General features: G+C 44.5%; 3 protein-coding genes across 11 annotated transcripts in view; 2 read left to right on the forward strand and 1 right to left on the reverse strand.

The window, feature by feature from the left end:
* The window catches only part of SCAPER (S-phase cyclin A associated protein in the ER), a 161,336-nt gene extending 137,608 nt beyond the window's left edge, over window positions 1-23,728 (reverse strand). For 2 of the 4 annotated variants that reach the window (XM_042824624.1, XM_042824623.1), the window contains exons 1-3: window positions 5,950-6,027; window positions 4,610-4,685; window positions 1,325-1,442 (exon numbers count right to left, since the gene is read on the reverse strand). In XM_042824624.1, coding sequence (XP_042680558.1) covers window positions 1,325-1,442; window positions 4,610-4,685; window positions 5,950-6,005 — 250 coding nt within the window. In that variant the 5' untranslated portion in view covers window positions 6,006-6,027. Of the gene's footprint in view, window positions 1-1,324; window positions 1,443-4,609; window positions 4,686-5,949; window positions 6,028-6,468; window positions 6,488-23,676 lie in introns of those variants that run through there. The other 2 variants (XM_042824622.1, XM_042824621.1) reach the window with 2 other exon arrangements.
* RCN2 (reticulocalbin 2) lies at window positions 6,878-19,759 on the forward strand. Of its 2 annotated transcripts, none has more exons than XM_042824626.1 (7): window positions 6,878-6,991; window positions 7,064-7,169; window positions 8,889-9,085; window positions 12,679-12,792; window positions 13,859-13,955; window positions 15,804-15,946; window positions 18,942-19,759. In XM_042824626.1, the coding sequence occupies exons 1-7, from the start codon at window positions 6,878-6,880 to the stop codon at window positions 19,092-19,094; spliced, it is 924 nt and encodes a 307-aa protein (XP_042680560.1). In that variant the 3' UTR covers window positions 19,095-19,759. The 2 variants fall into 2 exon arrangements, with proteins under 2 accessions (XP_042680560.1, XP_042680562.1); XM_042824628.1 differs by having other exon boundaries at window positions 12,691-12,792.
* A 913-nt stretch (window positions 23,729-24,641) lies between the features above and the next one.
* The window catches only part of PSTPIP1 (proline-serine-threonine phosphatase interacting protein 1), a 46,142-nt gene continuing 45,071 nt past the window's right edge, over window positions 24,642-25,712 (forward strand). For 4 of the 5 annotated variants that reach the window (XM_042824079.1, XM_042824082.1, XM_042824083.1 and 1 more), the window contains exon 1: window positions 24,642-25,179. In XM_042824079.1, the coding sequence (XP_042680013.1) occupies window positions 25,169-25,179 (11 nt within the window). In that variant the 5' untranslated portion in view covers window positions 24,642-25,168. The remainder of the gene's footprint in view (window positions 25,180-25,712) is intronic. The other variant, XM_042824080.1, reaches the window with a different exon arrangement.

Below are 25,712 nucleotides of genomic sequence, written 5' to 3' on the forward strand. Positions count from 1 at the left end.
AACTCCTGCTTTGGAAAAGCAATCTAACAAATTAAGACAGCTGGGACAATGCTGATGTTTACTTTGGAGTCAGAACCTGAAACCAAAGCTTGTGAATGTTTAGTTATTCAATATAAGCTTTCTATCATTCCACTTGTCATTGTTAAGAGGAGAACAGATACGTGCTCTGAACAGAAGGAGTTTTCCTTGATGAAACCTACATGTGCACAAACAGCTATGTAGCTTTTCATGCACCTCATTCTTTCCTTTGACTTCAGATATTTCAGTTTTAAAATGAAAGAAAATTCACAGATACACCTCAGTGCAGAAATGCAACCCAAGAAGACAGTTCAAGCTTTGCTTCAGCTTACTTTAGAAAGAGGTGATCTTCTCCATAACTGTTCATAGAAACATCATCTCCACTGGCAAAATCACAGAACATACGGGGTTGGAATGAGCCTCTGGAGATGCAGTCCAACCTTTCTACTCAAAGCAGAATCAGTGACAGAAGGTTGCCCAGGACTACACCCAGTGAGGTTCTGAGCATCTCCACAGCTTCACTGGGGAACCCATCCCAGTGTTCAATCACCCTCACATTCAAAAAACCAGAACAAACCAAAAGCCTTTAGACACTCCTGCCCAAATCTTAAAAGCAGCAGCAGCTCCAAAGGACAAGTGAGCTACAAAAGCACGTGAGATGAGGTCCTCACAAAGACAGCAGTTTGACATCTGAAACAGTTTGAGCAGTATGAAAACTGAAAGTCAATTCCTGGCTTCTGAAGTCCACAAGAGAGAATCACAACAGTAACAAAACAGTTCTAAGGAATCACGTTAAGAAAGGGGATGCACAGGGGCAGCTTGAAGTTTCTTTGCAGATGTTTAATACAGACTGAGGTGACACTACAAGAAACTGCCAAACGTGCTTGTTTTAGAGTGCATGGAAGTACTTTGTGGGGTGGCACTGAGACATCCCTTCCAATCTTAAACCCCAAGTTACGTAAGACTGGTTTTTAACAACCTTCTCAAAGCTCAGTATCTTAAGATTATTATATTGCACTGCTATCTCAGTGGTATCAGCAAGACAGTATAAATTTACATGCCTGTTTTCAGAATAAAAAATAATTTCTTTTTATCTGTCACTGCTCTGTTTTATACAGTGATCAGTCAGTGGAAAGTTGTGTGAAAAAAAACCAAATTTAAAAATGATAGCATGGACGCTAAACATTATCCTTTCTATAAACAGAGAAATCCCACGACAGGAACGTGATTCCAGGGAAGCAGCTCCAGTGAACTGCTTTAGGGGCCAGGTGCAAAACAAGCTGGGGGAAGACAGCTACAAACATACCATCATCATCCTTGTTTTCCAGAGGGACGCTCCATGCAATCAGGTTCCTGGCTGTACGTCCCTCTTCTGCAACTATCCTCCTCACTTTGTCATGGCTGTTGGAGCGCTGGAAAGAAGCCTGAAAACAAGAAATGCAGGAATGGAAAACACATCTATATGTGCGTACATACATACATACATATATATGTGTAGTGTTGACACCTGGACATTTTATCCAACATGTGGTTAAACCCAAGTGAGTTCATACTTCGTATATTTTTACCAGCTATTCAGAACACAAATATATTTTCACATTTATCTACACGGCAGGCAAAGGGATTGGCCAGTAGAACACAGGAGTTTCTACCCAGTCCTCAGAACAGGTAGGCCTACACCACACTTATATCAATTTTCATTTAATTGATGGCCCGTCCAGCAAGAGCATCAGATTAGACTTTAAAATGTTTGACATTCTTTGAGTTAATTAGAACTAAGGACAAAAGCTGTGTGAGACCAAAATGCACGTGCTGGGTAGCTGAGAAGAACCTGAAGAACCAAGTGGTCACCTCCACTGGTACAGATGCTTTTCATGAGAGTGGCATAGGGTGGTGACTATGCTGAAAAACAGTGAGAATTTCCCTTATCAAAATAGTGTTATCATGCTCTTTGTATATGTTGTAGTTTCCATGGAAATAAATAGGAGGCATTACTTTCACCTACATATATTTAAAAAACAAACACTTCTGTTTCACTGAGAAGACAAGAAGCTAGAAAGCACATCCTGGCAACTACAGCCAGCTGTTCTTTCTAGAAAGCTGCAGCTGTTCACAGACAACATGAGAAGCACTGAGGAATTCACCTAGGAAATACATTTCTTTGCAGTGACAAAAGATAACATCACCAGATCTTAGAAACCAAACATATTAAGAAATAGATGTATCAGCTGACAGACCTCAACTGGATGAAGTCGTTCCTCTTCTAAACTGTGAGAAGTTATTGCTCAGAAAGTGATGTGAAACAAAGCCAAGTTACACACAGTAATGCGAAGTCTATATACATTGGTGGTGCAAAACCACTTTAACACTGACAAACATAACCTCAAGTAAGTTATGTAGATGTAAACATTCCTTTACGTACCGATACGCTGATTTTCTGTAGCAGCAGTCAGAAGACACCTTTTCCTCTTTTCACCCTTGCCATCAAGCATGCAACCTTTGTGTTATGCTACTAGCACATCTTCAGAAAGCAAATACAGTGAAAACGAGTACAGCAGAGGAGTGGCTGCAATTCCTCAGGGTGGGAGGAAATGCAGTAGAAACAAAAAGCTGCGATTACTTGAATGCTTGTATCAATAACTACGTTTCTCTTATTTGGGTGTCCTCAAATGCTTGTTTCAAAGCCACAGTGTGCCATCTAGTGCTCCACTGACCACCTGGAGACCATACCATGCGACACGCTGAGAGCAAACAACCAAAACCACAGCAGAACTATGGAAGAGAGCTGTCTAAAAACATGCTTGTTTAAAAACAAAACCAAAACACCCAAATAATACAGTTTGATACAGAGAAATCAACAGGGTCTATACTAACCTGGTTTTAGTCTATTCTTGTTCAATATAATAGCTCACTCTCTGTAGTAAATTTCAGTGATTGCCCATTGCAGTTGAATAAAGCTTGTTTTTTCTCTCCTTGTTGCTTAACTTAACAAGTTAATAAAACTTACACCCTGGACCTAAGAGTTAAAGACTCACAACTCTCACATAATTGTTTTAAAAGCAACTTAAACTGCTGCATTAAACCAGTGATGCAAATGCTTGTGGAACCTTCACAACTGAGTTAAATGGTTTTGATTTATCTGAACTGTCTCTGAGATGTGGCTGCATTTTGTATTCACGTATCCTCAAACCGTAGCAACCTTATCTAGAAGCAGATCTCATCTATCACAACTTGCTGTCCAAAAGGGATAAGTAGACAAATCCTTCATGGATTCTCAATCCAGACAACATTCACTCTGCACAATCCATGCAACACTGAACCACAGCTTTCCTACAACACGAGCCTGCTCACTCCTGCTATACACAGAGGGCTTTGAAAACCCAATTGAATTCTTTTTCCCATTTTTTTTTTTAATGCTGGCATTCCACTTCATTTCATACTCCATTGGCCCTCTCATTTTCCAAGCTGAACACCCTTCAGTCTTCTTTCTCAGATTTTCCACATCACAGATTACATATTCACTGAATCTGAGTGTTGAGGGGTTTCTCTTCAAGATTGTCTTCAACTGGTTCCTATCTTTCGTTGAGATACAGTGCCCAAGAGCAGATACACTTCAATGAAGTCATTTTCCATGCTCAGTAAGATTATTTGTATACTATAGATGATGCTAATCCCGTTTAAATGTATCAAAATGACAAATGGGTTTTATTTCTTTGCAATATGTTATCTTTTCATTACTAAGGATATAATCACAGCAAATATGTCATAACATCACACAGAAATTAGCACTCTTTCCATAGGCACAGAACAGCAGGCTTCCACAGGCCTAATCCAATCCACAAATGTCTGCTCCCAAAAGCAGAGCCACCTCCTTCTACCACATACCCAGAATTTCTCGTGTTGCACCCAGGACCCTCTGTAACACCACAGCTGTTCTTTACACTTATCTGTGCAGACCAAAACAATCCTGCACTAAAATACACTGGGACAATTTCCAAACAAAAGTTGGGAACTTTGGAACTTGTAGTTTTGTTTTAATTGAAACAGAATTTGGTCTGAACAGCATTTTTCCCTTAGAAGTTCTAACGAAAAGAAAACATTCATGATTGCAATACTCCATTGTACAGCAGTCCTTTAATGCAGGTATCAAAACCCACAATTTCACAGTACAAAGGTTTTTGCATCTCTTCTGTTTCGAGGTTTTCTGCCCCACTGCTCACATCACAGTCCATGGCTAACAAGCTCACATGTATGGGGGGCAAGCGTGAGAGGGAGGACGGCATGCATGACAATGAGCAGGAGAGTCCTAATTTTGGAACACTCCAGGGAAACCAGAGGACTCGAGTATATTTTTTAACAGGATTCATTTCTTTATTCCATTTACAGTGTAGAACTCTCATGGGATGTGTAAAGAAGTAACAAAGGGAAAGCAGAAGTTATTTCAGCATTTTCAAGAATTCACATAATGGTATTGATAGAATCAGTTTCCAGAGAAGGTGCAAATGAATACTCATTAACGAATCCCAATGCAAATAAAAAGTTTCTTGCAGCAGGAAAAACCTCAGTACAGTGTTACAGTATCTGAACCTACCATCACGTTATAGCCTTCTTCTGCATCAGCAGGCTCATTCATTGCATTTTTGGACGACCCCATTGAGCTTTCATACCTGCGTCAAAACAAACACAGTCAGTTTTAGCTTCCCAGCAACATTTATGACAAGGACATCTGATGAACGTGGTAATGTTCTCACAGGACAGTTATATTTGTAAAGTGCTTAATTGGCTCCACATTAAAAGCAGCTCAAGAAGAAAATCAGAAGAGGCTGACACTATAGAAAAAAAACAAAAACAAACAACCTAAAAGTGGAAGAGACCCTTAAAGGCCATCAGTGCAACCCCTGCAGTGCACAGGGACACACACAGCACATCAGAGCCCCCAGCCTGACCTTGCTGTCTGCAGGGACGCGGCACCACTGCCTCTCTGGGCAGCCCTTAGTGTACAAAACTTCTTCCTAACATACAATCTGAATCACCCCTCTTCTAGTTTGAAACCATTTCCCCTTGTGCTGCCACAACCGATCCTGCTGGTGTCCATATCCTTCCTTCTCACAACCCAGCTCCTACAGGCACTGAAGGCTGCTCTCAGCTTTCCCCACAGCCTTCTCCCCTTGGTGCTGCACAGCCCAGCTCTCAGCCTGTCCTCACAGGGAGGTGCTCCAATGATGAGTGTACAACGAGCAAAGTTCACCCAAAGGAGCGCATTTTGACACGTATTACAGCAGCAAACGGTACAAAGCACATTGCTCTGGAACAGGGGAAGGCACCAACAGCAAGGTTTCTTCTGACAGTACCGGGCAAATTCGTCAAAACCAATCAGAGGTGCTGAAAATCTCTGTGGGATAATTAGTTAGGTCACTAAAAAAACCCAAACGGGTTCATGCAGAAGACAGCTATAATAAAATACACGTTTTTCATCAAGTACTGGACTGGGGACCCGCAGCCAAAAGCGGAGAAATACGTGGGGTTAAATATTTATAGGTTCACCGAAATCTTTCAGCGTTACTGCAGCCACGCAGGAGTAAAACGAAACGCGTGGTTTCAGGGCTGAAGCAGCCGGCAGCACTCAGAGCCGCCTCACACACAGCCGGGCGCACAACGCCGGGGAGCCTCGCAGCCCGGACGGAACGCGGAACGGGCTGACTGACACCCGGCACGGGCTTCCCGGTTGCCACGGCAACCAAGCTCCCGGCCCCGCTCAGCACTCGGCCGCCGGGGCAGGCCGCGGGCCCGGCTCGGCGGCTATGAGCAGCGCCCGGGGCCCGGCGCCGCGGGGCGTGAGGGGAGGGCTGGCCCGCCGCCATCTTGCCTCGCCACAGCGCCCCGCGCCGCCCGCCGCCGCCGCGCCCCTCCCCCGCGCCGAGGGGCACTCACGCTCTCCGTCGCGCCGCTCCGTCCCGCCCGCGCGCGTCCCGCCGCGGTGATGTCATCGCATCCCGCCGCCAGCGCCCGTCCGCCTGCCGCTGCGCACCGCGCCCGCCCCCCCCCCCCAGTCGCGCATGCGCCGCCCGCACCGGTGAAGGCATTGCCCTCACCTTGCCCACCCGCGGCGCGCTCTAGCCGCCGTTCGTGCACCTGCCGCACCGCCCGCCGCCGGGGGGCGCTGCTGAGCCCTGAGGCGCGTTGCGGGGCGCGGCGCCCCGTTCCGTGCGGTGAAAGGCTGGGCGGGCGGCTCCGTGCTGCCTCGGAACGAGAGCGGGTGCGGGGATCGTTCCTCGTCCTTCGGACACTGACACAAAAATAGGTCTGCCGTGTCTGCATAGCCTGAAACGCCGCAGGGCGATCTGTGCCGGGACTTGTGACAGAAACACACTCTTCTCTCAGGGAGAAGCATCAAACCCAACGGCAGCCCTAGGCAAACCTCAATTAACCACTACCGGTGATGAACCGGACCTGTGCGGGCGCATGACCGGGCACGTTTTCGGCTCTCCCGGGCGGCAGACGAAGCCCCGCTCTCTTTGCAGCCCGTTTTTCCCCCACGTCTCCGTTCAGCCGTACCGCCGCACCTCGCCCGCTCGCTCGGCAGCGCTGTTTGGGAGCCCCGTCCCGCACGGCACGGCACGGCTCTGCTCTGCTCTGCTGTAGCGAGACGCTCCATTCCAGCCACAGACGCCTGAAATCCCCCGCCATCCGAAGCGGACTCCCGGACTCCCGGCACGGCACAACGGAAGCGCCGGACACGAGGGGGAGCACGCGGTCCTGCCGGCCCGAGCCGCGCGCAGGCGGCGTTGCGGACCCCCGCCGCGCCCCTTTCCCTTTTCCTTTCCCCGCCCCTCAGCGCGCTCCCCTCCTCGGCGGCGCGATGCGGCGGCGGCCGCTGCTGGCGCTGGGCCTGGCCGCGGTCCTGGCGACGCTGGACGCGGCGTACGGGCAGCACCGAGCAGATTACGACCGGGAGGCGTTGCTAGGAGGGCAGGTGGGCGGCGGGGCCGGGGGTCGAACCGAGCGATCCGGGAGGCGGTTTTGATGCGCGGTTCCTCTCCCGCAGGAGGAGGCGGAGGAGTACGCGCGGCTCAGCCCGGAAGAGCAGCAGAGGCGGCTGAAGGCCATCGTGCGGAGGATCGACGCGGATAACGACGGCCTGCTCAGCAAGGGTAACGGCGGAGCGACCGGGCGGGTCCGGGCTTTGTGCGCATCGCGGGGCCTGGGAGCGGCGGCGGCTCCTCCGGGGATCGTCCGCTAAAAAGAATGTCCCGAGAGAGACGTCGTGCCGGAACGTGCCACAGATGGCAGAACGTGGCTTTTGTACACGGCACGACTCCGCACCGAGAGCGGCTGGCACAGATCCGAACCCAGAGCCGCGCTGTGACACCGCCGTAGCGCGGGGCAGCAAAGCGCCTCGCTGCGGGGAGAAGCCATGGCGTGAGATGAGGGCAGCATCGCGCAGATGCCTTCCGAAAGGAGACCTGGGGCTGCTGGTCTCCGTCACGCGCAGCAGGAAGGGCTCTGATGTTGTGAAGTGTATCAGTGCCGTCAGTACGCTGCCCTGATGAAATGCATGGCACCTGGTGCTGAGGCTGATGAAAACTTGCTTTCCCCTCCCTTCCCGAAGTCCCAGGGGAATGCCTTTTTACACCGAGAAGCACAGGGGGATGGAGCTTTCCCAGCTGTTCCCAGCATTAGGCACTCCTTGAGATCTTTCTGCTTATCGGCACACTTCGTTTGCAGGCAGACAGAGAAGATGTAAGCCCAGGAGCTTTGACCTGATGACCTTATGGGTCCCTTCCAACATGGGGTATTCCATGATTCAATAATCAGCAGTATGTCTGATGAACGGCACTGGACTCGGTGCTTAAAGCTGGGAAATAACTACCTGCCCTATCAGTAATGCCGCCGTCTGTGATAAATTGCATTGCAGTTTCTCCGTTAGGTCTTGTAGGCAGCGGTGGTTTTGTGCACTTGGCGTCTGTGCCTCCCTGTGTTTAATCAATTCAGACAATCTTTTACAAAGTTGTTTCCTTTGGTGCCACACATTTAGTATGCAGAATATAGTTGAAAAATCTCTTGTTGCTGTACGAAGATGCTTAAATAAACCTAATAAAGATGTATTGGCACTCCAACATGGGAGGACACAGTAATACACTCCAGCCATCTCCTTCTGGGCACCTGAAAATAGCTGCTTGAGACCAAGAAAATACCTTCTTCCAATCTTCATACAATCAAGAACTTGAATGTATTAGTGTGAAACTATCTGTATGCTAAGCTTAACTTGTTTTAGCCACGTTTCTATAAAATCAAGTAGCTTCAAAGTGTTCCCAAAATATGTAAGGTTTGATTCCAGCTCCTAGTAAGAGAAAAATCCTTGTTCATGTTTTTGGGTCAAGCTGACCTAACTCCAGCAACCATCAAAAGGGGCAGGACCGTGTTGTTCAGGCCCAGTGAGCCTGAAGTCAGGGCACTTGCTCGGTTGAAAACAAAGAACCTTCCTTATAGGATAAGTTTTAGTGATGCGTGCACTCTCAAATCATTTCTTGCTGCCGCTTCCCGTGTGTGTCAGATGGGTGCATCAAACTTTCTCTGGCAGCACCAGCATAATCCAATGTGAAGTAACCATGTCATTGGCCTCTGTGGGTATCAGCAGGGAAACAGTCCTACAGAAGAAGCTGAAAGGGGTAGCTGTGATCTGTTCTCTCACTCAGTTAACTCAAAAAAAGGCATAGCCCAGAGGAAGCAGGTTGTTTTGTTTTCACCAGTCTCTTGCCTTGCATCTGAACTGTAAAGTGCATTCCAGACCAGGTAGACCTGCGTTATCTTTGCATGTTTTGTAAGATAGGTTATTCTGATTTTTTGTTCATTCTAATGGTTTTTCACAGATGAGCTGAGCTCCTGGATACAGCAGTCATTTAAACACTACGTTACGCAAGAAGCTAAGCAACACTTCCACGACTATGACAAAAATGGTGATGGATTGGTGTCTTGGAAGGAGTACAACTTACAAATGTATGATCGTGTAATTGATTTTGATGAGAATACTGTCCTGGAGGATCAAGAAGAAGAATCATTTCGACAGGTAAAATGTTTTAGCATCAGTTTCTGAAAGCTGCTGGCAAAAGGAAACAATATTTGTTTATTGTGATGGAACAAGATGGGTAGAGGAACTGTAGCAGCTGGCACATGTTTTAACACTTTCATTATTCTGAGATAGGGGAGTAATTAAAGGAAAGTAATGGAGTATTAAACCTGCTACCAGCAGAACACAGAACGAAATTGTGCCTCGTGAATATATTTTGCCAGCTGAGTGGAGCATCAGCCTACACAGAGCAGAGTCACCAGCAAACTGCTTAAAACAGGATGGCACCCTGTTAAATGAGGTCTGTAGCCTAACCAGTGTCCTGCCTATAGCTTGGGCCAGGAGCACATGTTGGAGTCAAAGGAAGCCTTGTACTTCCTTACCTCCTCACTGCACTCTTTTATCCACTGGTCATTCATTTCTGAAGTGCATACTCTGGGGTATTTATACTGCATATGCTTTTCAACTTTTCTGTCTGCTAGAGAGCCAGAGGGAAAGCAGTAGCAATTTGGGCCTTTTGATCCATCAAAATGCAACCCTGGTAGATAAAACTGATGAATAAACAATAGAAGTTACAGATTAAACTCATACATGCAAATAAATACTTAAGAATGACCAGGAAAGTGGCAAGAGAGGCAGGGAGGGAATTCACCAAGAGTCTTTGGTAGCAAAACTTGTTTAAGTTATGCTTTTGTAAGTACATGTATATGTTTCCTCAGAGCGAATGAGTGAGTCTGTAGGCTAGCCTGGCCTCAGTTTTTGGTGGCTACTTTTATTAAAGCAGTAGCTATGCATATACTGTTGACAGAAATGAAGTTGAAATAGACAGTAAGCAACAGATTTTATACAGTGAAAGCAAACTGTAAAGCTCTGGAGGTCACTTAGTCACATAGCTTTAAAATAAAACAAGATTCAAGATTTTGAATGGAACTTCCCACCAAAATATTGACCCTGTGTTTGAAATGTTGCCATTGTACTGTGCTGAGATAGAAGTCCTGGTTACTTACTTATGCTGTATTTTGTGGTGATTGCTGGCAAGGTTTTCCTGCTTGCTGACTTCTACTGATAGTGGCAAAAGCAAAATCATCAGCATTGCATCTGCATCGTGTATCAGCCAGCTGTCTTTGGCTGTACTTTTGAAAATTAGAGATTGTGCTGCAGTTACAATGGAAAATTGGACAATTCCTGATTTAGAACTGACATCAAGTAAACGTATGAATTCACCAGAAGGTGGCAGACTTGTTTGTCACTTCTCAAAAAAGCCCTGGAAACAGACTTTTTCCATCAGTAGCTGAAGTTGATTTTGCAGCTTTTAAAGTGCAAGCTTAACATCACCTCCCAGGGAAACTGGCCCAGTTTACCATACCAGGAAGCCCCACGCTCTTTCATAGCCCAGAGCCTGGCTCCAAACAGCAACCTCTTGACTTAACTCTATGCCCTCAATGCCCTGCAAAGGGTTTAAACCTTTAGGAAAAGCCACTAGTCAAGGTACATTTACTAAAGCAAGGCTATTAAGTGGTCATCTGGGGAGACATAAAGTCCCAAGTTGAAATGGTGCCTTCTTACTGCCATTGTCAGTGATGGAGTGGAACGACTGATTATATTCCTTTGAAATTCATGTTTGCAAGTCACTTGGTCTCTGATTTTTGTCAATATGCCCTTGTTCATATTTGGTCCTTCTCTTCATCACATGATTTCTTTGATCATTAGTCAGGTGTCTGGTGGATTTTGATTTTCATTGTCTTAGCTATGGTAATTGCCTTCGATAATTGCCCAACTATATACATGTATTTTTTGGATGCCTGTTTCAAATAGCCACAGTCATCACAAGACTCAACTATGAAGAATATTAACCCACTTTTGTACTTACAGAACGTGGGTATTCTGAAGGCCAGCAGGTTGCCCACGAGCCAGCAGTGTGCCCTTGTGGCCAAAAAGGCCAGTGGTATCCTGGGGTACATTAAAAAGAGCACGGCCAGCAGGTCGAGGGAGGTGATCCTCCCCTCTGTTCTGCCCAATTGAGGCCACATCTGGAACACCGTGTCCAGTTCTGGGCTTCCCAGATCAAGGCAGGCAGAGAACTGCTGGAGGGTGTCCAATGGAGAGCCACAGGGATGGCTGGGGGCTTGGAACATCTCCCTAGGGAGGAAAGGCCAAGGGGTTCAGCCTGACAAAGGAAGGGCTAGGGGGTGTTTTATCAGTGCTTATCAATATGTGATGGGCAGGAGTCAAGCGGATGGGGCCAGGCTCTTTTTGGTGGTGCCCAGCAACAGGAGAAAGGGCAATGGGCATGAATTGGAACTCAGGAAGTCCCATACACTTGTAAGAAAGATATTCTTTACTTTGAGAGTGACAGAGCAGTGGCACAGGCTGCCCAGAGGTGGTGGACTCCCCTTCTCTGGAGATATTCAAAACCTACCTGGTTGCTTTCCTGTGTAACCCACTCTAGGGAGCCTGCTTTAGCAAGGGCTTGGACTGGACAATTTCCAGAGGTCCCTTCCAAGCCCTACAATTCTGTGATTCTATTTAACTCTCAGTTAAGGTCAGCTTTCCTTTAAAAATTCAATTAATTGTTATGCAGACTAGGCATGCTCTTAAAGTTTGTTAAATCTGCTCTTTAGGAATCAGATTCGCCTAACTGTGAGGAAAAAAAAAAGTCAATAAATAGGATGGAAACTAAAAAGTATGACATAAAATGGTTACTTTGAAAGTACTTGTGATCTGCAGCTTGGTGGCCACTGCCTTCTCCAGATCAAAGTGACACTGGGAGCACAGTACACTTACTCATGAGATTCCAAGATTTTCACAGCTCGCAACACACACATTTTGACCAGGGATTTATTATCCCTGATTTGGGTCTTTATTTTGTCTGAAGAGAGTGTATGGAACGACACAAGCAGAAAGAAGGAAGTCTTTGCACATTTAGAGTACAGAAAAAGGAGGTGTGAGGCATTCAGAAATAGTGATTTGCCTGTTTATGGTGGGTAGTGTTTATTTTAAGGGGGCGTGCTAAAACTTACTGTGGTTTTGAGAAATATCTTAGCTTTGAAATAAGTTGATGGCATGGGCAACAGTCTTGTACAGTCTGTCTCATCCTTCAGCACTTAAAATGGCTTCAGAAAATTCAGTTTATATATATGCTGTTTCAAGAACCACGAACTGCCTTGATGTAAATGAGATATGAATTCAGAAAGTTCAATGGCCTTAAATGCAAGTGTTAGAATTTGTGATGGTTGCTGTAACAGTCATTGTACTCCACTGGGTTAGTTTGGGAAGTGGTGACTTGAAGAAGAGGAAACATATAAAGGCAAGGTCTTCTCATTATCTCTCTTTAATGATTGGGGAGCCTTGGCTGAGCGTGTTTCAAATGTCAAAAACTGGAAAGAAAAAGATTTTAATAAATTCCTAAAACAGAACCCCCTCAATTAAAGGTGCAGTTCTCACTGCTTTGGATACGCTCTTCTTAGTGAAATATAACATCACTGTAATACAAGTAGGTAATGTGAAACAATTAATATTCTAATGAGTTTACAGACAGCTACTATAATGTTTTTCCTTTTCATTAAGCACTCTAACTAAATCTCTTTTCTAAGCTTCATTTAAAGGAGAAAAAGCGTTTTGAAAAAGCTAACAGGGATGATGATCCTGATCTAAATGTGGATGAATTTATCGCTTTTGAACATCCTGAAGAAGTGGAGTATATGATGGTAAGATGTGCAAGGAAATCTTCACTGCCCTGCGTGTTTAGGGGCAATGCCTTTTTGAAGCCCCAGGACTACAGGAGGCTGCTTTTTTTTTGAGCAGCTGTGCATATTGCTGTGCCAGACCAAGGGAAAGATGAGGTGGATTCAGTGCTGGAGTTCAGCAGCAGCAGCTCAGCATTTCTCTTGAAGATCTATTTCAAGAACTGGTACTGCACAACGTCCCAAACTTTAGGAGTTAGTCTGACGTGGCTATCTCTAAAACTGCTAAGTTAGAAATAGATCAGTAATATTTCAGCTTGAAGAAGTTTCAGGCCCAGTTCAGAGTTAAAAAGTAAAGTTAGAGGAGCTTAAAATAAACCTTTTTTGGTGCAGGAAAAGCACAGGTGCCAGACATTCATACCTTGATCCAAGGGAAACAGTGCACTTTGGTGCTGATCACACGTTTCATCACTGCTGTGACTGCTGGTGTCGTTCCAGCCCGTGCCCACAGCTGACCCCACTTAGAAGCACGTTGGTGCTTTGCTGCTCCTTCAGCTCTGCCTGTCCAGTGCTGCACAGCTTCAAGCCAGGAGGAGCTCCTTGCAAACACAGCTTCAGTTTGTGTTGGCATAACCCTTGATTGTGAACAAACAAGAGCAACTACAAGAACAGGCATGCTGACCTCACTGGGAAACAAAGCACTAAGAGAATAAACATTTTTTCCAGCACCTTCAAACACTTCAGTACTGCAAAAAAGCAAATATATTGAAGGAAAAAAGAAAAGAGAAACGAGGTAATACAGATTTGTGCAAATTAATGGTTTTAGCTAGTGGAATTGTTTTGAATTATGTTGAAGGATTCCAGCTCAATCCACACCCTGCACATTTAATATCCTGAACTAAGAATGACCTGTTTTGTTGCACAGAACCAATTATTTGCACTGGTCTTATAGAACAGAGAAGCAGATTCAAAATGACTGTCTCTTTAGTTTCAAGGCTTCATTATAGCACTTAAATGATTGATTGCTTTTTCTCTTGATTGCAAGACTGATCAATTGGTGTTTTTCTTTTTGTTTGCATGTATGCAAAAGGACTTTGTCACTGAGGAGGCTTTAGAAGAACACGATAAAGATGGTGATGGATTTGTGAGCCTGGAAGAATTCCTTGGTGATTACAGAAGAGACCCAAGTAAGGAAAAGGGGTGGGGTTGAACAAAAGCTTTTTGAATGGGATGAATTGTATGCATCTTTGTTTCCAGCTGTTAGTACCTCCACCTGCAGGCTCTGAGTAACATTACCCTGTCTTTCAGAGTAGCTCAATTTCCTGTACTGTGCATAGCCAGGCATTATTTTAGCCTGTTTTGTGAGTATTCAGCAGAAGTTTGTTTGCAGCCCACTGTTTCCTCGTAGGTTACTTCTTCTCCCAAAGACTTAAGCATAAAATTCTCATCACTAGGTAGGTAGCTAAAATCAACTGCAGTTCTGCTAACTGAATGCATCTGGGAAGCCAGCTGGCATGAATGTAAGGTTAGCTGTTTCTGGTGTGGAGTTTATGACTGCTTTTCTCTAGGTGTGCTGTTAATAGATAAATATTTATATTCTGTCTTTGGCTTCTGACAAGATATGTCAAAAACCTCCTCTGGTTTCAAAAAGATGAGCAACTAGATGGGGAAGAATGCATGGACCTAAAGAATCCTAATTCTGAAGTGGTGGTTTTCCTGTGTTATTTTTGTTTGTTTGGGTTGGTTGGTTGGTTGCTTTTTTAATCTTTTTCATGCTCTGACTTGAAAAAAACTTTTCCAAGCCTGAATCTCTAAAATTGTTAGAAAGGAGTGAAATCAGTGCTTGGGTCCTTGCAGTAACAGAGAAGATACAATCACACTGCCATTATTATTTTGAAATCAAGGCTTCAGACCCAGCTATAATGTAGACACTTGTTCAGCTTTCCTCCAGGTGACCACCTCTTCACTTCCATGGTGTTTAGGAGCACTTGTGCACAGTGCTCATCAGTGATGAGTGGTCAGTTTGATGAACAGCTTCTTAATTTCTTGGAAGAGTTTGAGACAAGTTTAAAACAACTGGCTAGGTTTCAGGATGTGGTGTAAGCTCATGGGGTAAATATGAAACAGGAATACAAATAAATAAATACAAATAAAGAAAAGAAGTAATTCGAGCTGTTTTGAATACATTCCAAGTATTTTAGGGAAAAAAAACAAGGGAACTATTTTGAAAGCTTGCAGCATTGTCCCAGGTCTGATGGGCCTGCACTAATTAAGATCTTTGCCCCTTTGCTGGCTGTCACAGATGAACCTCTCTGGATGTAAATGCAGGGCAACAGAATGTTATTCAAAACGTGGTATAAACGTGGTGTAGCCTTACAAGTTTTGTCATCATATGCTCTGCACAACGCCAGTTCTCTACCTGTTTTTGGGGCACTTGTTGATTTAAAGCCTTTTCCTGTTTTCCTCCATCCGTTGTGTGCTGAGCTGACCGATGTCTGAGGACAGCTGTGCTGCCCACAGTGCTGTCGTGTGATGCTGTTAGCACAGCATTTGTGATTTGGTTGCTCTACAAGAAGAAGAGAGTAATCTTAACCCAGTCAAAGCAAATAATGTAAAATTTCTCTGTCAGCCACTTTCACTTTTTCCTAGACTTGTTGGATCTCCCAGTAAGTTCTCTATGTAGTGTGCTTTCTCTGCTCTCAATTTGGGTGACTGTGGAGATGCTAGGCAGCTCAGTTGATGTAATGTATGACTTTAATGTCCGTGATATAGGCTGGTTCAGCTGCAGTTTTACTGTCTCAATGTCACTTTAGCTTTAAATTATGAATCTGTACAAGTTGGGGAGAGCTTATGTGTAGGCAGATGCATTTATTAACTATACTGGGACTGGTCTGTAAGGTTTGTCTTGTTTAGTGAAATCACTTTTATGTTATGTCTTATGAGACTAAGTTCACTTGTTTTGCCTAGTAGAAGAGGTGAACGCATTGATTTCAAGGAAAATAGAGGATTTAAACTTAACAAGTGTTTCTCACTAGCTGCCAAGGAAGATCCAGAATGGATACTTGTTGAGAAGGATCGATTTGTGAATGACTACGACAAGGATAATGATGGGAAACTCAACCCTCAAGAGCTGTTATCCTGGATAGTGCCCAATAACCAGGGGATTGCACAAGAGGAGGTGGGCATTTTGACTGGTTCAGTAATTACTGCTTGGAATTTATTTAGTGCAGTAGTATTCTGAAGGTATCACAAGGTAGTGGTACATCAAAGTGATGGATAAATTCAAGTTTACAGTACCTTAGTAGTTGAGAAAGAATGCTTAGTAGATCTTTGCATAGATTCTTTGAACCTGTTTTTCCAGTTTGGCAAAGAGTGTTGATCCCTGCACTGGATAAGGCAAATGTGAAGTTCCTATCGATTGTATAATGTTTGTAAATGAACAAATTTACAAATTCTACGTGTTCAAATAGTTTACCTGGTTTGACTTAAGAACTCAGTATTTAAAACAGTCATTTTGAAGTTATCAGAGGTAAAACTAATGAAGTACACAAATAAAAGAAGCTGTTATATGCAGCATAATTTTGAAAACAAAAATTGATCATTCTTCTAACTTGTTAAATTGCCATAATTAGTACAAAATTTATATAAAATCTTGTATTTATATAAGAAAATAGAAGTATTGTATGTTTCGAGAGGCTGTAATGCAAACTTTCGTAATATAATTAAAAGGGTTTAATCAGCAGTAGAATACCATAATAGGTTTAAGTGGATTCTCATTTTAATCATCTGTTTTGCTTGTAGCAGGCAGTAGAAGCCCTGAGTGTTCCCAGCCAGCCTCTTCTAGTGAATAGACTTCATAGTTACTGACTGCAGTAGAGAGGGTGTCTGCCCTTCTGCTGCAGACTTTTTATCTTAATTTGTGCTGGTCCTTTGCACAGAAAGATTTTGGTGTTCTAAATGGCAGAAACAACAGCCAGGTCCTCCTGTACCTCCAAAATGACTACAGTCAGGAGGTGCTTTGTACTGAACAGCATTGAACTGGGTTGGGACATGCTCATTTACTGATGTCCCACCTCCTTCTATTTTAGTTCTGCTGATTACAGAAAAACCAACTCAGCAGGCAGTGCTGGCTGCTCACGTACCTCGCTTTGCAGGAAGCTACGCTGTGAAATTGCACGAGCACTATTTTTGTCAATGTGGGTCTGTAAGCTTGTGTGCTGACTTGTTTCGGCATCTCACCCGTGAGGGGGACTGCAAGGAAGGCTGTGATGTATCTCACAGAATCACCAAAGTTGACCTTCAAGATCACCCAGTTCACCCATCCACCTATCAGCAACAGTTCTCACTAAAGCTTGTTCCTCAACAAAATCCAGTTGTTCCTTGAGCACCTCCAGGGTCGGTGACTCCACCACCTCCCTGGGCACCCATTCCAGTGCCTGTCCACTCTTTCAGAAAAGCAGTATTTCCTAACATCCAGCCTAAATCTCCCCTGGCGCAGCTTGAAGCCATTCCCTCTATTCTATCACTGTTACACGAGAGGAGAGGCTGACCCCCAGCTCACTGCAACCTCCATTCAGGTAGTTATAGAGAGCAGTAAGGTCTCCCCTGCCTCGTTTGATTGTTTCTCTAACGTGCTGGGTTTTTTTCTCCAGTTAATGTAAGGGCTAACAAAGTCACCTATCCTAAACAGAAGGTAGCCTTGTCTTAAGCCATAAACTGCTGGTTATGAATATTACCGTTTGGTTTTGGCATTTCAAACTGGCTTGAGAAATCAGGTAGCTAAATAACAGAAAAAAAGAAAACACTGTATACTCAATTTCATAGAATCACAGAATTGTAGGGGTTGGAAGGGACCTCCAGAGATCATCGAGTCCAACCCCTCAATCTCATCGAATGGTTAGTTGGGAAGGGACCTTTGTGGCTCCCCAGCCCCTTCTGCTGCAGGCTGCCTGCCCCACAGCTCATGCTGCCAGGGCCCATCCAGGGCCTTGGGCACCTCCAGGGATGGAGCAACTGCAGTGGAAGGACCCTGGCCGTGTTCAAGAAGTGTTCAGATGTTGTACTGAGGGACGTGGTGTAGAGGTGGATGGTTGGACTGGGTGATCTGGGAGATCTTTTCCAACCTCGGTGATTCTGTGATTCTATATGGAGCCAAACTGATCAGGAAAAGTAGAAATGGAAGGATACTCTAAATGACTGTGTTTATAGATGGTTAGCAAGTAAAACCAAAGCCCATTTCAGACTAGGAGTTCCTCCACTACTCAGAACTAACAGTTGCCTTAGATCTGCTGTACTAGCTTGTTAGCTTTGAGCTATGAAATTCTTGTGAATATGATATAACTAAAATGCTCTGCATTTCTTGTTTTACTGCTGAATTTCCCTCCTTCTATAACACAAAAGCAAGCAAAAAACTGAAAACTGTTTTAACATGCAGTTTCATTTGACATTATTGTGATTTAAAGTTCTGCTGGACTTTTTTTTTCTCCCAAAAAGCAAGCTTTTGCTTTCAGGAAATGAGGGAAAGCTTATTGCTATCCAGAGTTGATGTTTCTACACGCGGATGGCGTATATCATCCGTTGTTGAAGCTATTAGACCTCTTTCATAGTAGACATCAAATACTTTCCAGCTAAATATTAACCATAGATTACAGTTACACAGCTGTTCTTGCAAGTCATATGTACAGGAGATCTAGATGAAAATCTCTACCCTACCCTTTTTTTATTTTAAATACGTATGTACAGATGATGGAGAAGTGAGTCTCCTTAGGATCAAGACATGAAAAACAGCACAGCAGACAGAGTGAGTTGAAAGCAACAGTGCCTAGAGCTGAAACAGAGCTGAAAAAGAGGTGTATCTAGTCAGACATGGGGCAAAAACGTGACTGAGAGAGAGCTGGCACACACCTGTGAAAGAGGATGCTCAGCAGATCCTAGCTGAGCTCCTGCACACCCAGCACTTCCTCCTGCAGCTGCCTACCTGTGGTCGAATGCCCAGGAGCAGTGTGACAGCTGTTCTCTAACTGAGCTCCTGGGCTCGGTGAATTGACAGTGAGCTTAGAGATTTCAGACTTTGCCTCTGAACAAAAAGAGCAAAGGGAGACAAACTGAGGAAAGACAGGTTTATAAATGCTCGTATCTATGAACTCAGTGCACGCTGTTCCATTTATTTCTAGGCTCTTCACCTGATTGAAGAAATGGATCTGAATGATGATAAAAAGCTTTCTGAGGCAGAAATCCTTAAGAACCAGGATTTGTTTCTTAACAGCGAAGCCACCGATTACGGCAGGCAGCTTCACGACGAACGTTTCTACCACGAAGAACTTTAGATTATTTATTTTGTAATCTGTTTTTCTTCCCTTCCTTTCATTGGGAGCCTTTGTTGAATGCACTCACTTTTCAGCTTTGTTGGAAGTTTTGTGCTGTAATTACAATAGAATAACATTTGTGTAAATACTTGGCACTCAGAATTCAATTGCCTTCCTGCAGACATCCTTAGGCCTCTTCCCGCCTTCAAAATTAATCTTAAATACTTATTCCAAAATTACATAGCAATGGGAAGGAAATTAGTTAAGGTATAGTACTGCATTGTGCAGGGCTGTGTGACTACACTTCAAATAAATGGAGAATCTAAATGGTTGTGAAGGAATTCAAAACAGAAAATGAGACTACTATTTTTTCTAATCAGTTTAATTAGGGAGGAGAGCAGAGAAGATAGAGGGAAGAAGTTCAGAGTGAGTATTAACTGTGTTTTATTTAATACGTTTGGAGAAACACTTAGGTTAAATGCCTCAATTGTTTAAGAGGTTTCTACTTATTGTTAAATGGTTCCTATAATGTGTTTTACTGTATTACAAAAAGGAAAAACCCGCTATTTTTACATCTACAGACAATAATTGTTTTTATGTACAGTTCTACAACACTGGCAATATGATGGTATTTTACATTGTCAAGAACTTCTTCATTTGTTGGATTAAAACCAAAAAAAATTGCACCTTTCTGTGTTTTGTGCACTTATTACATACTGTGGGTCATCTGCAGCAGCTCCTTGAAACGTGAGCAATGTGCAGTACTGTATTGAATCATAGAATGGCCTGGGTTGAAAAGGAGCACAATGATCACCTACTTCCAACCCCCTGCTGTGTGCAGGTCGCCAACCAGCAGCCCAGGCTGCCCAGAGCCACATCCAGCCTGGCCTTGAATGCCTGCAGGGATGGGGCATCCACAGCCTCCTTGGGCAGCCTGTTGCAGTGCCTCACCACCTTCTGTGTGAAAAACTTCCTCCTAAAGTTGATTAGGGAGTGATCAGCTCCTCCTAATTGATTTGGGAATGATGCCTGAACGCTGCTTGGAATACTGAGAGCATCTCCACTACACCACGTGAAGGTAGCATTGTGCATTCCCTGGCAGCGTTCTTAGGTTTTGTATGCTGAAGGGATATTATCAGATCTAGATGCCAAAAACCCCTAAGTTTGTAGTTAGCATTTTCAGAACATGCTTGCAAAAGTAGCGTGGTGGTGGTTTGGGTTTTTTTTTTGTTTGTTTAAATTTGGGATAGAGGGAAATCTAAACCACTGAGACACTGCACAACAGTTGTAGTAGTAATATCAAAAAATCAACCTCAGCTGAAATCTCCACCCTTGTCATTCACAAAAGTGAGTACTGTTCTGTTTGTGATTACTTGAAATAACCCAGAAGTTTTATAGCATGACAGATTCAGTTTAGGAAAGCACATACATTCACTTTTCATCCCCTAGGAAGTCACTGGAATCAGCTGAGTGCTCTGAACAGAGCCTAGCAGAATAGACTGGAATTTTGAGACAAATCTTAACCAATTCAACTTCACACTTGGTAACCAGCTTGAAAACAGCTCCCAAAGGGAGGAGATAAAAAGTGCCTCTATGGTTGGCTCTTGGTCACAGCTCAGAGTCGTTTGTTGGGTTGCAGTCACTTGCAAAATTGGGAATAGGAAGAAGTTGCAGCAAGACCAGTAGAATACCAAAGACCACACAATTCATAGAGCTCACATCTCAGAATCTGTGCCAAACACCCAATTTAGTGCTCATTTCAGTCTTATTATTAGGTATTATTAGAGCTTAGCTCACTGTGTGCTGGGAAGAGAGCTGCAGCCTTCCCAAATATGTAGCTCTTAATCTAATTTTATGGACGTAGAAAAGCAGTCCTTCAAAAGGAGACGATGTAATTGTTAATAAACTGTGATGTGGATTTGGAGAAGCGCGAAGCTCAGCCCTGTAACGCTGAATGTTTCAGTAATTCCTAGAGTAAATTAATGCTGACTTCTTTTGATTTCTGATAATGGCTTCAAAATCGCACTTCTTTAAGAAGGAAAGCCTAACAGTGCTGCACAATCCAAAAAAGATTTCTGGCTTTTGATAATTTAATCTAGCACCTAGGTTGGCCAAAGCAAACAGGCACCGCTTCTGTTCACCAGTGCCCACCCAGACAACACAGAAGTGATGGGGAAGCTGCTCCGCTGTGCCTGGGGGGAAGCTTGTCCCTCACCTAGCATGTCTGAACTGTGCTTCCCCCTGCCAGCTCTTACAGAAGGATTTGCACAGTATTTGAGCTTTAGAAGTGACCACATGAGCTCAAACATGGAGACAAAGGAGTGTCTCTTGTGCCATTGCTCTGGCAGGTGCAGCTGATGCTTTGTTTTGGAGAAGCCTCCATGTAGGGCATCCTGCAGCTGAGCAGACCTCCAAAAGACACACTGAACTATCCCCTCCTCCTTACACATCTCTGTGCCTACTCCAGCAACGCCTGGAGAAAGACAGAAAAGAAAAAATAAAAATGGGATGGCTCTTGTCTGCTTTCTTAGGGCCATAGTATCAGCATTCAGTGTTTCTGCCTGTCTTGCCCTCTTTTCTCATTTTCTCTCCAATCACAAACCTCACCAGACAAAACTGAGTTATTCTGGAAGCTGAGAGCAGTCAGCTGCGTTTCACTCCAGCATCCCCTTCTAAAGACTCAGAGCAGATCTGATCGACCTGCTGCATGACTTCTGCCTGCACAACTTCTAGGGGTCTGGTTCAGGCTGTGGTCAGATGGGATAGCTCTAAACAATGGACCAAAAGAAAAACACACATGAAACCACAAGAATTCAGTCCGCAAAGCAGAATCCTTTATGCTGCATAAAAGCTACTTGCATGGATGTGTGCTGCAACCCCTCTGAATGCTGCTGGTGTGCAGGCATAAGGAAAGGCTCACCAAGAGTATTATTTTACTGGCCTATCTGATCTAAATGAAGATACTGAAAAAGCAATCCACAAGGAACGCACTGCAAATAATTGAAAAGCACAATTGTTTTGAGAAAGCTAGTAATGATCTTTTCAATTTTAACGACAGCAGAAAAACAAGACGGAGCAGTGTTAAATATTAGGCATAACCACTGACAGAGCTGGCCTGTGATCCACCTGATGAGGATTTCTGGCACTGCAGGATTACAAGCAGCACAAATGTTGGTACCAGTCCTCTGCTCTCCTTCCTAGCTTATCATGAGAGGAGTATGAGAGACAGAGCTCAAGGATTGCTGTCATTCCTGAGCGCCTGACGGGGTCGTGGGTTCTGCATTTCTACTCAACAAAAAATACTGGGGATGTTTCTAAGTGAGAAAATATACAGAAGATTTGCTAGATATGCCAAAGGAACCTTACGTAGTGCTTCTCATGATACTAAACATCTCTACGTATTACATATTACTTAGAACCCCTCACACTTTTCTGTTTGCAGGGCACTTAGCATCAAGCATCTCCAGCAAATGCTGTGGTTACAGAGCACAAGAAGTGCTTCATTCTGTGTTCAACACAATGAAAAAGGAGCATCGGGTATAAAATTCCAACCAGTAAGCATACTGGAGGCCTTCTTCTCCATGCATAGCACTCATCCAATCACCTTGTCCCTAAAAAGGATGATCAAATCACTCCGGCTTCCTAAATGTTAGGGATACTCCCATGAAAACATACTGACAAGGACCAAAGCACAAGGAGTCACAGCCCTTCTCAGAGGCAGCACTCCAGCAGCTCCTGAGTGAGCCGTGTATCCCCACGTTGTGCTGGAATAAGAGCTCTGTGTGATGAAGGGCTTTTCAGCCAGACAGGCTCTGATTTGTCTAACTGCAGACGTATCATCGTTCTGCTGAAAGATCCATTCTAGTGGGCTGTTCATTTTTCAAGAGGATCTTTGTTTTCTGAAGCTTCTGTAGCTTCTCGTTTCTCCATTACCACTCCCATTGCTCTCTAAATGAAAAGATGAATAAGAAAGGCTCAAACCTCCATCCACCACAGCACAGAGGATCTCACTGACTGCCACAGGACTTGGGCTCCCAGGCATCTTGGTGAGCTCAGGCCCTGCTGCCCTGCCAGCACTTCCGTGCAGCTCAGGGCCTTTGGGTCGAGCTGAACTAAACACAACTAGCAAGCAGTCAACCTTCTTGGATGGCCAAAATGTTTGGTTGTTTTTTGCTTTTTGTTTCTTTTGCCTTCACTGGATGCATATTTCATGAACTCCAACAGAGCAAAGCTATCAACTTCAAAAGCTGTAATTTGGAAATAGGAAAGATGAGATTCCATCTTCGATAGACTGAGATAAAACATTCTTTAAAAGACTTTTTTTCTAACACATCAAGTGTCTTGCCCTCAAAACGTGTTTTCTTTCAGGCAATTATCACTTGTGAAAGAAACCTCTGCTCATTCCTCCTCAGCACCCCTGCAGGGAATCCTTGCATTTCTCCATCTCCATCCCTTGAGTTATGAACAAATTTTCCTGCCACTCATGACAATCAAAGAGGTTCCCAGCTCTGGCCTTTCACACTCTCTGTTCTGCCCTCTCCTGCCTGCATGCATTTCAATTTCCCTTTCTGCGTGTGTGATCCCTGCACCCTGCATTGCTTACCTTCAGGCCATCAAGAAGTAGATGTGCCAGTTCTATCTTCTAGCAGCCTGGCAGGACAAGTTGCTAACCAGGTGATCACAGAAAACTCCAGCCACACACACTGCTGCAGGTCTCTGCGCACATCTCAGCGCCCCACTGGAGCTCAACAGAGCTGAGACTTCCTGCCCAAGGACTGCCCCTGGGGAGCAGTAGGAGAGCTGGCAGAGCTGGGCATCACCAGCAGTGCTAATTAGGTACAGCTGTTAGCCCAGGTACGCTCTTGGTGTGGAAGGACATGTTTTTACATAGGCAACTAGAGTAGGAGCTTTTTCCTTTTACCTACTCCTTAAAAATATCAGCGAGTATTTTAAGATACAGAACCCCTAACACATCCCAGGGAGGTGGACAGGGACAACTGGACGTGTAGGAAAGGTATTTTGACGAGGGTGTCATGTAAGCATCAGACATGAGCGTTAATTACCTGCAGCTGCAGTGCAATAAAGCCTTTCCCTGATGTGGCTGCTTGCAGGTCTCTGTCTCAGTGCAGTGCTGGGTGTGGGCATGCTGACGGTTCACAGATGCACTTGTTTTGCTTCATTTCAGGTCTTTCTGCTAATAAACTCTTACATCTTTTACCACAAGTGTTTCTAGAGTTTGGGTTTTACTTCTAAATTTCACCTATCCTGCTTATTCATAGCAGCATTTACATAAGGGAGGCAAATCAGAGCCCTTCTCCATATGCACACATAGGTATCTCTGCACATGTGCTCAGACAACTGCACAACTGCAACGTCCTCACTTTAACCAGTCTTGAAAAGCATTTTCATTTGCAAAACAGATTTTTGCAGCTCCAGTTCCCATGCACAAATATAGGGGTCTCTGCCAGCCCCAGGAGGTGTGAGAGAAACGTGGCACACACGTACATTTCTTCCATTTCTTTTGCTTTGTTATTCTGTGTGAGACCACATCGTTACATGACGGTTTGACTCTGGTTTCCTCCCCAGCTTCTCTCTCTGTATTGTGCTGGCTTCCTTTGCGTTTTAATTGCTCTCTCCCCTCCTGTAGCTGATCAAAATCACATTGCTGAATTCTGCTTTCTTCCTTTTCTCTTTCTGCCAGCCGCTCGCATGCACACATGGCACAGACTGACATCACTTGACATCTCCGTGCTTCCTCATTTCAATATTAACTGTTTACCAGAAGAGAAACTGGTTTGGCGCTGGGTTGCTACGTTCACGCGTGCCTCTGTGTGTGAGCAAGAGCTTTTTTTCCCCTCTCTGTCCCTTCACAGCTACAGGTCATTACACCGAGCTGCCTGAAACTGCCTGATGCTATTTTTCACCAGCGTGACTTTAGAAGAGACAGCTGTGTGGATGTGCTCCCCTTTCTGCCTTGGCTGGGGCACAGGAACAACTGCAAAAAGCCGGTGCTGCTGCTGCCATCTGAGAGCCAACCTGCTGAAGGACCTTTGCCCTCCCCAGGCCGATCATAATGACACAGATGCAGTTTAAAGATGCATTTTGGGTAAGTGAGCGTTTCTGCCATGTTTCCTCCACTAAATACGTATGTATTTAAAACATTTTGTTAATACAGCTTGGCTCTGAATACAGTTTCAAGCCGACTTTATCCTAATTCTGTGCTTTAAATTCAGTTTGTTAAAAAAAAGAAATTTGTCTCTAAGCAAAAGCACACTGTTCAAGTGTGGGGTAGTAGGCCAGTGGAATCCCTTGCACAGCATCAACTAAGCCAGCCAGGTGCAAAGTGCTGCTGCTCACCCTCCTGGGGAGCCCAGGGCTGCTGCTGTGTGCCATAGGGCACGCACGGAACATCCAGCAGCACGGGGCAAAGGACCAGAAGTGGTGCTTGAGAACACAGCTGCTTCTGGAGTTAAGGAGAAAACCAGAAAAAAGGACCCCAAAGACATAAAGCCAAAACACTGCCAGGTTGGGTAAAGAGCAAGTTCAATAGTTTCTCCTGTCTAGGCAAACATTTTTCCAGCACCTGGTGCTGACTTGACATGAAGGCAGATGAAATCCTCCTGCCATTCCCTTATCAAG

Source organism: Centrocercus urophasianus, unplaced genomic scaffold (genome assembly GCF_019232065.1).
Source record: "Centrocercus urophasianus isolate 14NV4802_14NV808 unplaced genomic scaffold, USGS_Curo_1.0 seq_23, whole genome shotgun sequence".
Lineage (NCBI taxonomy): Eukaryota > Metazoa > Chordata > Aves > Galliformes > Phasianidae > Centrocercus > Centrocercus urophasianus.

Coding starts and splice junctions, on each gene's coding strand:
- RCN2 (XM_042824626.1), top strand. CDS start 6,878: ATGCGGCGGCGGCCGCTGCTGGCGCTGGGCCTGGCCGCGGTCCTGGCG. Junction 6,992..7,063: donor AGGCGTTGCTAGGAGGGCAG/GTGGGCGGCGGG, acceptor CCTCTCCCGCAG/GAGGAGGCGGAGGAGTACGC. Junction 12,793..13,858: donor AAGAAGTGGAGTATATGATG/GTAAGATGTGCA, acceptor TGTATGCAAAAG/GACTTTGTCACTGAGGAGGC.